The sequence below is a fragment of the Muscardinus avellanarius genome (genome assembly GCF_963383645.1).
Source record: "Muscardinus avellanarius genome assembly, chromosome: 14".
Classification (NCBI taxonomy): domain Eukaryota; kingdom Metazoa; phylum Chordata; class Mammalia; order Rodentia; family Gliridae; genus Muscardinus; species Muscardinus avellanarius.
In genome coordinates, this window is record NC_137800.1 from 80353051 (window position 1) to 80367923 (window position 14873).

Here is a 14873-nt window from a genome sequence, read left to right on the forward strand (position 1 = left end):
ACTTCCAGCATTTGCAAACCATCCCACCAGGCCCAGTAACATAACTGGGTGCTTGGTACTTACTTCCTTAGTACCTCATTACAGATGAAAGGATCAAACCCAGAAGCCTGGGGCAGCACGAGCATGGCAATCTTCCGCGCTCTGAAGGAGTGCACCCCCACCAAAGTGAGTACCTTGCCTCGACTTTTTAGTTCATTCAAAGTGTATTTTGGCTTCAGAGGAAGAAAGGGATGTCAGTAAGCTGTGGCAACATTTCCATATATTGCCATCTCCATTTTATCTCTGAAACTAAATTACAACTTTTTCCACAAAAAGTTTATTGCTTTAAGAAACAAATACATGTTTCCTATAACCAATTCTATAAGAGTCTATTCTTTCTTAGGTAGATGCTTTAGAAAAAGCCGCTATTTAATAACCTCGTTCCTAAGTTTATCAATAAAGTATGTAATAGGAGTGATTCTGGTTTTATCTTTTATCCTTTACAAACATGAGTGGCCAATTGTCTTCTGGTGCAAATTCTCCTCTGTCCGTCTTATGCAATTTTCTTAAATGACTTTTAAAAACACATGCCGTAAAAATATGCTGTTCTCCTTTAATTGCTATACTAAAATATTCCATCTTTCCATCAAACCTCTTATTTTCTAAATTGAACAGGTAGAATTCAACCATATTGTCACATTATGTTTAGCATTAAGTATGTGCTCATTATTCAAGTATTACAGTCCTTCATTTTTCTTACAATCCATGCACTGCATTTTTAAAATTATCTATGCCACGACAGCAGGCTCCTTGCTGTGTTCGTCATTCTCATTTTCTTCAGGACCAGTGATTTTTACTTCCGGCCTTGGTGGTCTTTGAGGGTCTACGTCAGTCTGGAGGAAAACAGAAAAACAAAGATATTTAGCTCTCTGGTTTACTTCCAAAAAGAAAAAAAAAAAAAAAAAAACCTGCCCAATGCCCTATTTAATCACACAAGTACCCAACTAACAGCAGTTGCTTGGGTACTTTTGTTTTATGTCTGTCATTACCCAGTGGACTTGCCCTTCGCTACCCTCTATTTGCACAAAAGCTCTTTCTGGGACCAAATTCACGATGTGCTTCTAAAGCACAAACTCATTTCTTATGCGGCTAGCTTTGTCTTTCTCAATTTTTCTGTATTTCCCTTTAAGCTTTGCTTTTCAAAAGCATCCTTATATGTTCCGGTTTTCGGAGATGGCGGAAGAAAAAAGCAGCAGCTCCACCCTTGAGCTAATTAATCTCGACCTTCCCCAGATTTCCCAGCCTCTGTCTCTAGCAGGACTCAGTGATTTGCAGGGGGTGTGGGGCCGAGTGCCGCTGTGCATCAGATGAGAGCAGGACAGGAAATCAAAACGCACAGGCAGCTCTTCTCCAATGGAAACTACCAACCACCCCTGCCACTCAGCTTCTCCTACATTATTAATGACACCATCTCAGGCATCATTTGTCTTTCCTGACCAGCCTGAAAACCCAGTGAGATGAGAAGCAGCCGGTTTTCAAACTGTGCTCTGTGGGCTCCAGAAGGCTGCCCAGCACCACAAGGGCCACCAGCTAAGGGAACCAGAGCAGCTCCAGCTCCCCGAGCCACTGACCATGACTTGTGCTTCAGAAAAGAAAAAACTATATATGTAGAAATGTACTCATGGAACTATGCCTTAATTCACACCATCACCTCATGAAGTATTTCAAATGCTATCTTAAAATTCAGCTTGCCATCTCAATAAATGTCAAATGTTTCTTGTGTATCTGTCTTGTATTTCCCTTTGTTCCCCTAAAATCATTTCTTTTACACAAGGACTGTCGCACAGAACAAGATGTTTTATACTAAAAATGGAATCTGGAGTCATTTTATAAGTCAAGAATCCTCTCATAAAAGTTAATGATTGTGGGGTGTGGTGAGGCACACTTGTAATCCCAGAATTTAGGAGGCTGAGACAGGAGGATGGAGGTTTGTGGGCGGCCTCAGATACTTAGTGAGGCCCTTTGCAGCTCAGTGAGACCCTGTTTCAAAATAAAGAATAAAAAATTGGGCAGGGGGTGTAGCTCAGAGGTTAATTGCCTCTGGGCTCCATCCCCAGACCTGAAGAAAGAAAGAAAGAAAGAAAGAAAGAAAGAAAGAAAGAAAGAAAGAAAGAAAGAAAGAAAGAAAGAAAGAAGGGAGGGAGGGAGGGAGGGAGGGAGGGAGGGAGGGAGGGAGGGAGGGAGGGAGGGAAAGAAAGAAAAAAAAGGTAGGGCTGGGGACATAGCTCGGAGGTAGAATGCCCCTGGCTTCTATCCCCAGTACAAAAAAAAAGTTAGTGATTAACTTCTAAGTTATACTTCCTATGAATGTGGATATCCATATGCCTAGTAATGCTGAATGCCTAGTAATGCTGAAAGTATCATACTAATATAGTAGAGACAGAAAACTTTCCATTAGCCATTGTTATAGGCAGAGATGAATTGAGTACAATGAGACCTCTCTGTAGAAAACTGCTCTGGCCTAGACCCCTGTATAGCCCTATACATCAGGAACCTGCTCATTTGAGTGCCCAAGAATTTAGATTCACCTTCACTACCTGAGACACCAGCACTTCAGGCCCTTGCCAAATTGTGTAACCTTGATCTGAACTGAAGTCCAACTCCTATCAAAAGGCTATTTTTCTCTCTTATCATTAAAATTTATTTAAATGACAAATAAACATTATATATATATATATATATATATATATATATATATATACACACACACACACACACACACACAATATGTCTTGAAATATTCATGCATCATGGAATGGCTAAATTGAGCTGATTTACATGTGCATTGCCTTACACGTTTACTATACTTTATAGTAAGAACACAATATCTCCTCTTAGTGATTTTCAAGTTAACACATGGTGTGAGTATTGATTGTCATCATGTTGTATGACAGATCTCTTGAACTTGTTCCTCCTCAGTGAAATTCTGTATCCTCTGGCCAGCCTCTCTCCAATCCTCATTCCTGGTCCCTGGTAACCACCATCCTAGTCTCTGCCTCTATGAATTCAATGTTTTTGGATTGCACATATAAATGAAACCAGGAAGTACTATATTTCTGTGTCTGGTTTGTTGTATTTAATATCGTCCAGGTTTATCAGTAATGTTCCAAATTATAAGATTATTTTCAAAAGTTATATTTATGGAAAAAAGAAGGCACTCAGTTCATTTCTGAAAAATCTATCTAGGTCATGCATTGAATTAAGCTAGACAACTGGAAAAAATGTATGCTAGGATCCTGCTATCTAGCCCTACACAGAATTGCACTTTGATTCCATGCTGTACACCTTCATCAAAGGCTACTACAACAAAGAGTTTTACAAACCCTACTATTACAGTCGCCATATGAATGACACTGGGAACTGTGTGGAACTACATATGAAGAAGTTCTTGTGGAACAGGACTGTGATTATCTCACCTTGAGTAAAGATGAAATGGGAGACATGCTGAGCATTTTCGTTTAGATGTTAAGAATGTTTTGTATAAGCTGCTAGTTAGATTACAGGTAACATTGTGCCTGTTGCTATAACTTGGCCACAAGAACACTTTGCTGCTGTTCAATGTGCCTTCTCTCTTGTGTTTTTTTCTATAGCTAATCACACCAATATATAATGTGGTGAACAATTGATTCAATTAATACATTCAAGGTGGACCAAACAAACTGTTGTGATTTGCATTGGGATGTGTCCCCAAAGTCTCATGTGTTAAAAGCATATTTCCAATGCAGCAAGGTTCAGAGGTGGGCCATGGCTGGACAAGGTGGGTGATGGGAGGCATAGCATTGGGGACTATATATATCTCCTGGTTGCTTCCTGTCTCTTGTCCCCTCCCTTCCCACTGCTTCAAGCCACCATGACATAAGAACAGTGTCCTTCTGCCCATGCCTGATGCCCTGGTTTCTGCCTTGGAGCTGACCAACTATGAACTGAACCTCAGAAAATATAGCCCCCAAATACCTCTTCTCCTCAAAGGCATGCTTGTCAGGTATTTTGGTCACAGTGAAGACAAAGCTAACTAAAACACAAACTGAACTTTAAATCTTCTAACAATAACAGAGAGAATATTTTTTAGATCATGTCTCAGTCCCACTAGCTTTGACATCCTTTTCTGGTTTGTTTTCCCATGGCCTTACTTTATTTCTATTTTCTTTATTTCTCTCTTGTATTATACATATTCCTAAAGGTCTCTGTAAATTTTTGGTACAATTAGGTAGAAGATAGATGGATGGATGGATGGATGGATGGATGGATGGGTGGACGACAGACGGACAGACAGACAACAGAAGGAAAGACATATGGATCATCAAGCATGAGGATTTCAGTACTTATTAAGTGTTTAAAATTAATTAAATGACATTGGATCTTTCCTACTCTACCATAAGCGATTTCAGCGCAAGTCTTAAGTGCTTGGATAGTTCCCGAAGGGCATGCATAATTCCCTACGGGCACATAATAAGAAAATGCAGTAGAAATACCTCATCTTCTCCATCTCCAGCATCTTGTGACTTTCTTTCCTCATCCACTGCCGGTTGAAGCTCCTCTTTGACCTGGTCCAGTTCCTCACCATTCTCTTCATCTGTGCCTCCATTTAAGCGAGCGGGGCCCACCTCCTCCTCACTGTGAGCTGGGAGTTTCTCCGCTTGCTCAGAAGCCTCAGCAGCCTCCCTACCTCCTTCATCTTCAACTTCACCATTCATGCCTGAAAAGTCTTCTTTCCCTTCTGCATCTTTGTTTGCTTTCTCTTCATCTTCCTCCTCGTCAACTATTTCTGCTGGCCTCTAGTGGACCAAAGAAATAACGGGGAAAACTGAGAAGTGTAGCAGAGATTGCTCATTAGTTACATTCATTAATATATTATAGTCATGTCAAACTTCTTTACACTTGTATAATATTTTACAGCTATCTCGTTGTTTACATCTACTGAGCATGTGCCATACTCCAGGTTATTTTCTAGTTTAATGTGCACAACAATTCTGTGAGGCTGGTATTCCAATTATATAGATAAGAAAACAAAGGAATGAATAACCAAGTTTCTAACCCAAAGACCCACTTGGAAGGTCCAGAATTCAAAACACACATGTGACTCATAATCCCAATGGCAGATAGAAAACTAAACTTCAGGGTCCTCAAACAGTGTCTAGTGGAACGTCTGGCCCAGAGAAGGAGGCTGAGAGGAGATTTTTGTTACGAGTTTGTCCTCGTGCACTAGGGCAGAGGGCTATGGCATCAGCATGTGAACTCAGGTTTCTCTGACCCAGAATGTGGACTGCTCCCCACACAATGCCTAAGGGAGTTGATGGCTTCTCTCTAAACACAAAAATGAGATATTTTATAAATTCAAATTAATCATTTTTACTATTACTTGTATATATAAAATTCTGTTTCAAAAGAAAACAGAAAACCAAGTTTCAATCCCAAGATTCTGAAAAGAAAAAGACCAGGTTCAAGTCCTGACCAGGCACTTGCTGGCTGTTACCTAACTTCTGTGAGTTTTAGGTTCACCATTTGTAAAATGAAAGATAATAGAAATTCCACAGGGATTAAATGAAATAAGTTGTATAAAGTGCCAAGCACAGTACATGATACATCACAAAAATCCCTTTCCATTTATTATAGCCCATTTTTTTCTAGAGTTCATATTTTTATTGCCTTCAATAAAATTACAGTGTTTTTTTTTTGTTTTGTTTTGGTTTGGTTTTTTGGTGGTACTGGGTTCCTGGAAGCCCTTCTACCTCTGGGATACACTCCCATGGGCTATACTCCAAGACCTATTTTTTTACCTTTTTATGTGGAAACAGGGTCTCTTAAACCAGCAAGGCTGGCTCTGAACCAGCGTGATCCTCCTGTCTTCGCCTCCCAAGCACAGGGATTACAAGTGTGCACCACCACTCCCGGCTTAAAATTATAGTTTTTAAAAATGTTAGGGTGGAAAGAACACAGGAGTTGTTATATGTTAAGATCCCAGACCTTCTTCTTTCTAGCTCTCCAGCACCAAGCAGGTCACTGCATCCTTCTGCCTCTGCAAAATGAGGGTTTGGGAGTCAATTAGCCCTGACCTCCCTTTCGACTTGGTAAATTGATTCTCTCCTAACTAAGCAAATAACTCTGATAGTACCATCAATAGTCTTCTTATGAAAGTTAACACAATGCTTTCAGTTGGTAAAGAAGTAAGGAAATGAAGGGAAGTAGATTATCATTTCAGAATAAAATTTCACATAAAATTATTTTAAAGAATTAAAAGTTGGAACCATTGAGTTCTTCTGTTAAAAATGAAGTCTCAATTTGGTCACATGGTAGCAAAGAGGCACTTAACCAGGGAAGGGAAGAAACAGTTGTTCTTAAGGAACTGCAGAACCAAATGTTTTTTTATTGTGTAAATTAAGTAAGAAGGAGGCTAGATTGTCCAAAGTTTCATTCAGAGGCCAAATATCAAATAGTGAAGAGTCATAACTATCTCTGAGCACGCCACCCAGGGCAAAGCTTTAGAAGGTCAAATGCTAAACAGAAACTCAGATTGGGAAGAAGATAGCTCAACAGGGGATGCTAAAAAAAATAGCAAAAGATTTAAGAAATGTAATTCACAGTGTTTGGTAAGAAAAAAATCCATGTTTTTTAATGTATGAGACTAAGAGTAAGAAAAAAAACTAATCTCCAAAGGAGTGAATAGCATTTTCCATCTCCCCACCACACCCTTGTCTCGCCCTCTCTCTCAAAGAAACAAACTTAGCAAGGCCCTGAAATACATACACCTGAAATGAAGGGGAAGGAAGAGGTTGGGAATGGATGGGGTGGGTACCATTCCTACAAAAACAGAACAGAGGAGGACACATCACACATGAAAACTGGTTGTGTTTCTACTAACAATGAACAATCTGAAAAGGAAACTGAAAAACACTTCCACTTACAATAGCATCAGAAAGAATGAAATATCTTAGAATTATTTTAACCAAGGAAAAACTCGCACAATGAAAGCTAAAAACCATTGCTCAAAAATAGTCAAGCATAGGCCATGTAATCAGACTACATGCTCATCCTTATGAAGATGTCAATACTACTTGAAGTGATCTACAGATTCAGTGCAATACCTGTAAAAATCCAATTTTTTGTAGAAATAGAAAAACTGATCCTAAAATTCATATGTAATCTCTTTTTTGTACTAGGGATTGAACCCATGGGAAATCTACCTATGAGCTACACTCTAGCCCTACAAACCCTAGCCCTCTTTTTGTTGTTAGATCATTTTTGTATCACTCTTCTAGAAATTAGTTTCATGCTTACTCTGTCTGAATTTGCTTTATTGGGGGAAACTTAAGTTTTTTTTATTTTAAAGAGAAGTTATTTAGAATTTTTTAGTAATAATAGGATATGTTGTAGTTTAGTGTAATTGTTTAGGAATGTAGATAGTCTTTGCTTCTTGAGAATACTGGAAGTGTTTGTTAAAGTCTACTAAGGTGATTATGTCTAAGTGGGAATAAGTATTTTCCTTTTCTGACATCTGGACTTATGCTTACTAATTGCAAAAAATAACATGTTTTCTTATTTAAATTTTTGGTTTTGTATTGCTCAAAACTCTTTCTTTACCACCAACTTCTAAACACATATTCATCTTTTTTTCTTCTTTTATTTCAAAGGGCTGACATATACCCTAATCTCTTTTTAAGGAAGAAAGCACCTAGCCCTAAGTTCAGGCTCTGTTTTCTCCACCATTTTTCACCACCATTAATAACAGGCAATGTTACATTTCCATCCCATTATGTTGATCAGATTTTCATAGCACAGTTATTTTAGTAGTCATCACATAAAACCATATCTCATTAGTTCAACCTGAAGAAATGGGAGATTATGGCACTGAAATACCTATTTGACCAATTTAAATTAGTTAGAAGGCTTATAATCCTTTAAAATATCCTGAGTCTGGAATAAAATTTATTATTACTACGACACTACAATTCAGGGTAAAAAAAAAATGCTGCTATGACAGATCTGTAATGAATAAATGAAAAGCAATGTGGGTTTTGGTGTAATCTCCTTTGAAGCAGGCATTAAATTATTAAAGATGTTTCCAGTGTGGACATCAATCAAATCATCCCCAGAAGGAACTGGATTTTTCACACACACACACACACACACACACACACACACACACACACACTCACACTCACACTCACATACACACATACATATACAAACATACACACATTCACATACACATGAACACACATACACACACAGATAAAATCTACCCTGTGAGGGGCTGCAAAAAAGAAAAAGATACCTTCTTCTACATGAGAATGGTGTCCACAGTGGGAGAAATCTATTCTTTAGGATGAAAAGAAATGCAAGAGAGTAAATGCAGACTTTTCTATTCTCTTTGCTCTTCTTCTCCTGGGAGAAGAACTACACACAACTCAGAACTCACTTCAACTCCGGGAATGGGGCACCATGAAGGAGAAATGGGACAAGAAACTGGTCTCACTCACACAACTTTGCCTCACCTCCCCACAGAAGCCAATGTTCACAAAGCCCCACAGATAGTGTGCACAGCCAGGAATATCAGTAGGGCATTCCAGGCTGAGGTTTGTGTCTATGGATGACAATAGTGGTGAAAGCAACTTGCAGATGCAAAATCCATCATGCCAGGAGGTGTCCTTGGCCTGGCGGAAGGCAGGGGTACCTCAGCCTCAGGCCCATGAGTTCTCCTGCCTGGCCTCAGAGACCCTTGGGAAGCCTAGGATAACTGTTAAGACCTCGCAGGACTGCAGGAGGCACCAAATGAGATATACACATGAAACAGAAAACATGCTGTCTGTGCATGATCATCACTCCATTTTTCTTGCCATCGAAATGAAAGAAGTGAACTGTCTGATAAAAAGGGATAGTCCATGGTTGGTACTAATGAAATTGTTTCCTATGTTCCCTCCTAAATCCCATTCACACAAAAACCAACAGAGAATGATATTAAAACACTCAGTGACTGTCTCGCCCCTATTGGTTAACACTGTTAAAATGTAGGCTGATGTTTGACTTCTGGTCCACTGATAGGGTCCAGTCTGATTCACATGAACTAATGATCTTCATTCTTAGTTGCACTGGTTATTCTTTGCCTCCAAGTTCTCTGGGGTATATTTTTCACCACAAATTGACCATTTTTAAAAAAAGAAGCCTTTTTGCTTATTTGCCCCTAAACTGTTGCCCTCTTTCAAAAGTAACACAAGTGAGCCAGCAGGAGGCGCTGCATAAGGTTGGCGATGGCTTCCATGAATTGATATGCATGATAAGTGACTCTCTCCTGTTGGAATAGCAGGTCACCGTAGCCAATTATGCGTATAATCATGCCACACACACAAGTAGCACATTCTGTTTCTCAAAGCGCTTTCACAGATAGTTCCTCATCTCCTCTTCTGGACATGTAGGCAAGTGTGATTATCCCCACTGCAGAGATGGAAACTGAGTCACAGGCAAAGTAAGCAACCTGCCAAAGGCCACATGACCAGTGGGTATCAATATCTTCCATCTGCATCATGAGAAAATAAACAAACACAAGTTTCCACTGAAGGACAGAGACCCTTGGTAGTTAGGAAAGTAGTCACCATGGCAACCAGGAGCCAGACAAGGTCCCGCCCTAATATGTGAGCAATATGCTAATGAGGCGGGGGGCTGTGCGCTGAGCCTGGCAGTGTCTCTGCTTCTCTCTGCTCCTCCCCTCGCTGGCCGTGTTTCTTACAGGCATGAACTTTAAATGCTGACTCTGCTCCGAGTATATCCTTTTGATCTGCTGGGCAGCATTAAATCAGAGACAAACCCCGTTTTCTCCCTGGATTCTGTCTCCCCAAACTCCTGCAATTTATATGTCAAAGCCGCAGCCTCTAGTACATCAGAAAGTGACCTTATTTGGACAGAGGGTCTTTAGAGGTGATAAAGTTAAAACGAGGTCATTAGATTGGCCACAATCCCCTAAGAAGAGAGACACAGAGACACGTTCACAGGAAGACACTGTGAGGACACAGGGCAGGTGGCCATCTGCAAACCAGAGAAGGAGACCTTGGAAGGACCTAAATCCCCCAATGCCTGATCTCAGACTCCAGCCTCCAGCACTGTGAGAAGATGTATTTCAGCTGTGCGAGCCCCCTTTGCTATGGCAGCCCTAGCAAACTAGCACTACCCAGGTCACCAGAGGTACCACTAGTGCCTCTCCTCCCTAACCCCACACTCACTCATATTTCCACCCCCTCTCCTAATTCCCTTGAAGAAACAGGGAAGTTGGGGACCTGACAAAAGGGGGAGGAGGGCTGGTTGGGCAATGGGGGGAAGGCCAGCCTAGCCCTTCGCAGGTGGAGAGAGTCCACTATGGCCGATTCCCTGGGCCACACTACTGTTCAAGCTGCCCCTCCTTTCCCACGGTTAGATCCACCTGCTCAGGAAGCTTTCCTGGCTCCCCCAGGTGCCCTCGTAATATGTGCACAGAGTCCTTTAGTATGTTTTAGCCACAGTGTGCAGTTGTTCTCCGTTTATGTATGATATGAAAATAGTGAGTATAAATTGCTACCAAGTCGATGCTCCCTAAAACATTCCGGGTGACTATGGGATGAGGGGTACTATCTACCTCTAGAAGTCTTTCAACAAAGGCTTTCTCTTATTCATCTATGAGCCCATTGTCACAGACCAGTGATGCTGATTGTCTTGAGCAAAACCCCAGTGCGCCGCCTGCAGGTACAAGTTGGGGGATCTGCGCCTTCAAGAAGACACTGATGGAAATGAGGCAGTGCGCCATCACGGCCAGCTCTTGGAGAAGCCGGCATTATGCCGGGCACACCTCATGTGTATACTCGCGGTGATGCCACTCGCAAGAGCGATTTGAGGAAAGTACTGTGAGTATCCCGATTTGAAGATTAGGAAACCAAAGCGTAGAGAGTTAGGTACCAAGCAGTGAAAGGAGGAGTTGAATTTTTTTTTTTTTTAACAGCTGGGCTAGAATAACTATTTTCCAAGATACTGCATACGTATGGAGCAAAGGGATATCCCAGCTTAATTCAGTGGTACCCAGTTTCTTGCAGCCAGGTGACCTCTAAGCCAGTACTTCGCCAGCATGAGGAGCTTGTCAAATGATGATTCTGAGTCAGCAGTCCTGAGTGTCTGCACCTCTGACAGAGTCTGATGATGCTCATGATGCCGTCCACGTTAATGGAAAGGCTCCAGAGCATACAGAGAACATTAGGTTCATGAAGTAAATATCCCACTTAAAGTAGCATTGAAGGTTAAAAGTTCTAATAGTACTGGTGCCTTGAAACAATGCCTCTTTATTTTGTGTGTGTGTGGGGGGGGGGGTCCTAGGGATGGAGCCCAGGGCATTTGACCTCTGAGCTACACCCCCTGCCCTATTTTTTATTCTTTATTTTGAAACAGGGTCTCACTGAGTTGCAGAGGGCCTCACTAAGTAGCTGAGGCTGTCCGCAAACTGCAATCCTCCGGTCTCAGCCTCCCAAACGCTGGGATTACAAACGTGCGCTACCACGTCCGGCTACAATGCCTCTTTAAATTGAAGGTTGGGTTGCATTTTTTTAATCTTAAAAACTATCAGTAAGGCCGGGCGTGGTGGCGCACGCTTGTAATCCCCGCGCTTGGGAGGCTGAGACAGGAGGATCGCAAGGGTTCGAAGCCAGCCTCAGCTACTTAGTGAGGCTCTCAGCAACTTAGTGAGACCCTGTTTCCAAATAAAATATTAAAAAAAAGGTCTGGGAGTATAGCCCGGAGGTAGAAAGCCTCTGGGTTCCACCCCCAGTACCACCAAAAAAAAAAAAAAAAAAAAAAACTATCAGTAAGATTGAAAGCCGAAAAAAAACAGGACTGACTGCTGATGGAATGATTTGAGGCCCCAAAGACAGTTCTTTAGAGTTATTCTAATTACATCACCATGCCACTATTTATTAAAAGTCATGTTATAAAAAAGAAACATATCATTGCAAAAACAATCAGATATTTTTACCTATGATTAAAGTCCTCTCCCCCTGACAGTTATGTCAAATTGTAAGTAATTGGTGACTAATATTTTGAGGGAACCTACTTTCAGGTAGAAATAATTTCTCCAAGGAGTACATACATTCTAAAATGTTAGGACTAGCTCATGCCTACGGGCCACTGTGTAATATTATACACTGTTTAAAGCATGATTCTTACGTATCACTGGAGTCAAAAAAGTATATTAATCTTAAATACTCATTAAACTGATGCACATAATATTATCAAAATGATCACAGGAGTTATCTGAACTTAGATGATTCCCGCTTCCCTGCTTCTCTGGCATGAATGCAGAGTACACGGGATTAATGGACATATTACACACACACATGCACAAGCTCATATTACATGCACCTTATCATATGAAATGAACAGAGAGGTTCCTATAAGAAAACCTGGACCTTTACCTCTTAAAAAGCTCAAGTGCCGTGTGTATGTGTATCACAATCACCGTGAACTTCATTATGATGTGAGACTATAATGTACCGATAAAAGTATAAAAAAAAAGGAATTGCTCTCATTATTTATTAGAAAACCTACTCCAGATTTTTCCTAAAAGTGATGCTAGCACTGGCATTTTGAGGGTATTTTGCCTGAGTTTGCCTACCCACATATCTTGCTATTTAGTCTGTCAGACATTCTGAGAAAATAGTTGATTTGTATGGAAAGACGAAAAAGGTCTGACGAAAGAAAAGACGAAAAATGTAGTTATTATTGCTGGCTCCCTCCTAGTGGGGCTGGCACAGGGGAAACCGTGAGTATTTAGGTTTCTTGGAGAATATGCATGCAGTTACGGAGGTTAACTCGGGATTCCTGAGTGGTAAGGGGAAAGAAGATGGGATATGGAAATCACATGGAAATAAGCCACAAGCTATTGAAAGCATCATTTACTTGGAAGGTGTTCCAACAGACAGATGAGGCTGCCCAAATGACTTACACTTTTAGCTCACATCATCACACCTCTGACATTAACAGCAGCACCAAAACTCAGCTACAGGAAAAGACAGCTAAGCCGAGACTGCAGCAGGTGTCCAGCCCACTTGGAAATAAGCACTGGGATTTCTTGTATTTATGACACAGTTCCTGAGAGATGTAGTTTTATGTTTAAGACCTTTACTAAAATAATGGCACAAGTTAGACTTTCCTACTTATAAATCTAGCGAGCCCCCACCCAGCCTTTCTCCCTTCCCTCTCAGTCCTCTCTTCCTAAAACACAGTGGACCCAGAAAGGGAATATCAGGGCCAGTATAGATGTTCATTTCTCCATGAGATGTTTTCTACATTTGAAATCTAGGGAAGTGTGTGGATTCTTTGTATGTTTGGGGGTAGAAGGTTTCAGTGGCTTTTATGGCAGAGTTCAGGCATAGATGCTGAAAGTAAAAAAAAAAAATTATCACACTTGTTTTTATTTCTGTTCCCATGGAAACTAAAATCATCTCCTACCCAAGTTGAATGAGGTGTTTTGAAATAATCAGTTTCAATTTTTTGCCATAGCAAAGAACTGCTTTTTGTTTTTAGCTTTCAGAGGCTCACTTTCACAAGAATATATGTTATATATGTATGTATATTTGTATAGAGAGAGTTCAGATGTGGTCTGAAGACACAAAGTCCTATGGAAAGGGTGGTGACAGTCAGAGAACATGGCACTTCTACACCGAAGCAGAGCGAAGCTTTAACCGGCCCCTGCCAGAAACCAGCTCACCTGCCCAGCCCCGTTTGAGCTCCACCAGCTCCTGCCACATCCATATGAGAATTCATAATAAATTGGAAACCTATATGTAGTTGGCATGGGACTATTTAGTAGTCATTAGGGAAATTTTTCCCATTTAGTTTTCTCACTTTAGAAGCAAATGTTGATTTTCTTTCATTTACACAGAAATCCCCGAGGGTTACATTTTTATGTTTAACACCATCCCTATCAATTAAACAAAAATCTGCAAATGTGGTACCACAAAGAGCCTTATTGTGCAAGGAAACTGTAAATCCTAATCAAATTCATCCTAACTCTTCCAACTTTGTGTGATTCTTAGGCCACCAAACATGGATAGGGTCAGTATAGGGGCATAACGCATGGTGAATAGGCTGTTGGTGTGTTAACTCTATCCAGCTAGGAAACAAGAGTTAGGGTCAGCAGCCCTCTACTCAAACAGGATAATTCGAAGCCCCTCCTCCACTCCTTTCCCCTCACCCTAAGCCACTGAAGTGCTTAGGGTGAGAACCTAGCTGAACACCAGGCACCCTAGACCCTGTGCTGACTCCTCTGCTCCCCGGCTGTGGGAGACCAGCCCGTCTTCTCTGAGGGCCTTCAACTCTTCAGTGGCAAAATATGGAGCTTAGGCCAGGTTCCTTTCTCTTTCTGAAGTTTGTGTTCTATTGAATAAACAGGTTCCATTGAAGCAGAGCTGAGGATCTGGATGAGGAAGCGGCCTCCTTTATCTTCCTATAGTTACTGTATACAGGAGAATCAGCACAAATAATCTCTTCCTCTCACTGCGTGCCCGGAGCAGCTGCAGGTAACTGCTGATTCTCACAAACAGCAGGTGGAGTCCAAGAGGAGCCCTGGCCCAGGGAAGCGGTGTAGATTTTCAAAACTCCTGTTTCTGGTTATAACCTCAAGGCTGCAGATTCTTTAAGGCAGTATTCTACTCTTTCTTGTAGACCAACATTTCACAAGCTAAAGTGAGCCCCAGGGCTGGGGAAATAACAGGACTGGGTAGCTGAGGACAGGTGCCGGGCAGCAAGGGGATCTGCAGCCTGGATTAGCTGAAGATCGCGTGGACTGCTGAGGACGGCAGGCAGGCATTGTATGCACATACCAGCCA

General features: G+C 41.3%; 1 protein-coding gene across 2 annotated transcripts in view; it reads right to left on the reverse strand.

Moving 5' to 3' along the window:
• Positions 1-715: 715 nt before the first annotated feature.
• Positions 716-14873, reverse strand: part of DCDC2 (doublecortin domain containing 2) — a gene marked incomplete at its 5' end in the record, with an annotated part of 125250 nt that continues 111092 nt past the window's right edge. For both annotated transcript variants that reach the window (XM_080709835.1, XM_080709836.1), the window contains 2 exons: positions 716-872; positions 4512-4814. In XM_080709835.1, coding sequence (XP_080565961.1) covers positions 768-872; positions 4512-4814 — 408 coding nt within the window. In that variant the 3' untranslated portion in view covers positions 716-767. The remainder of the gene's footprint in view (positions 873-4511; positions 4815-14873) is intronic.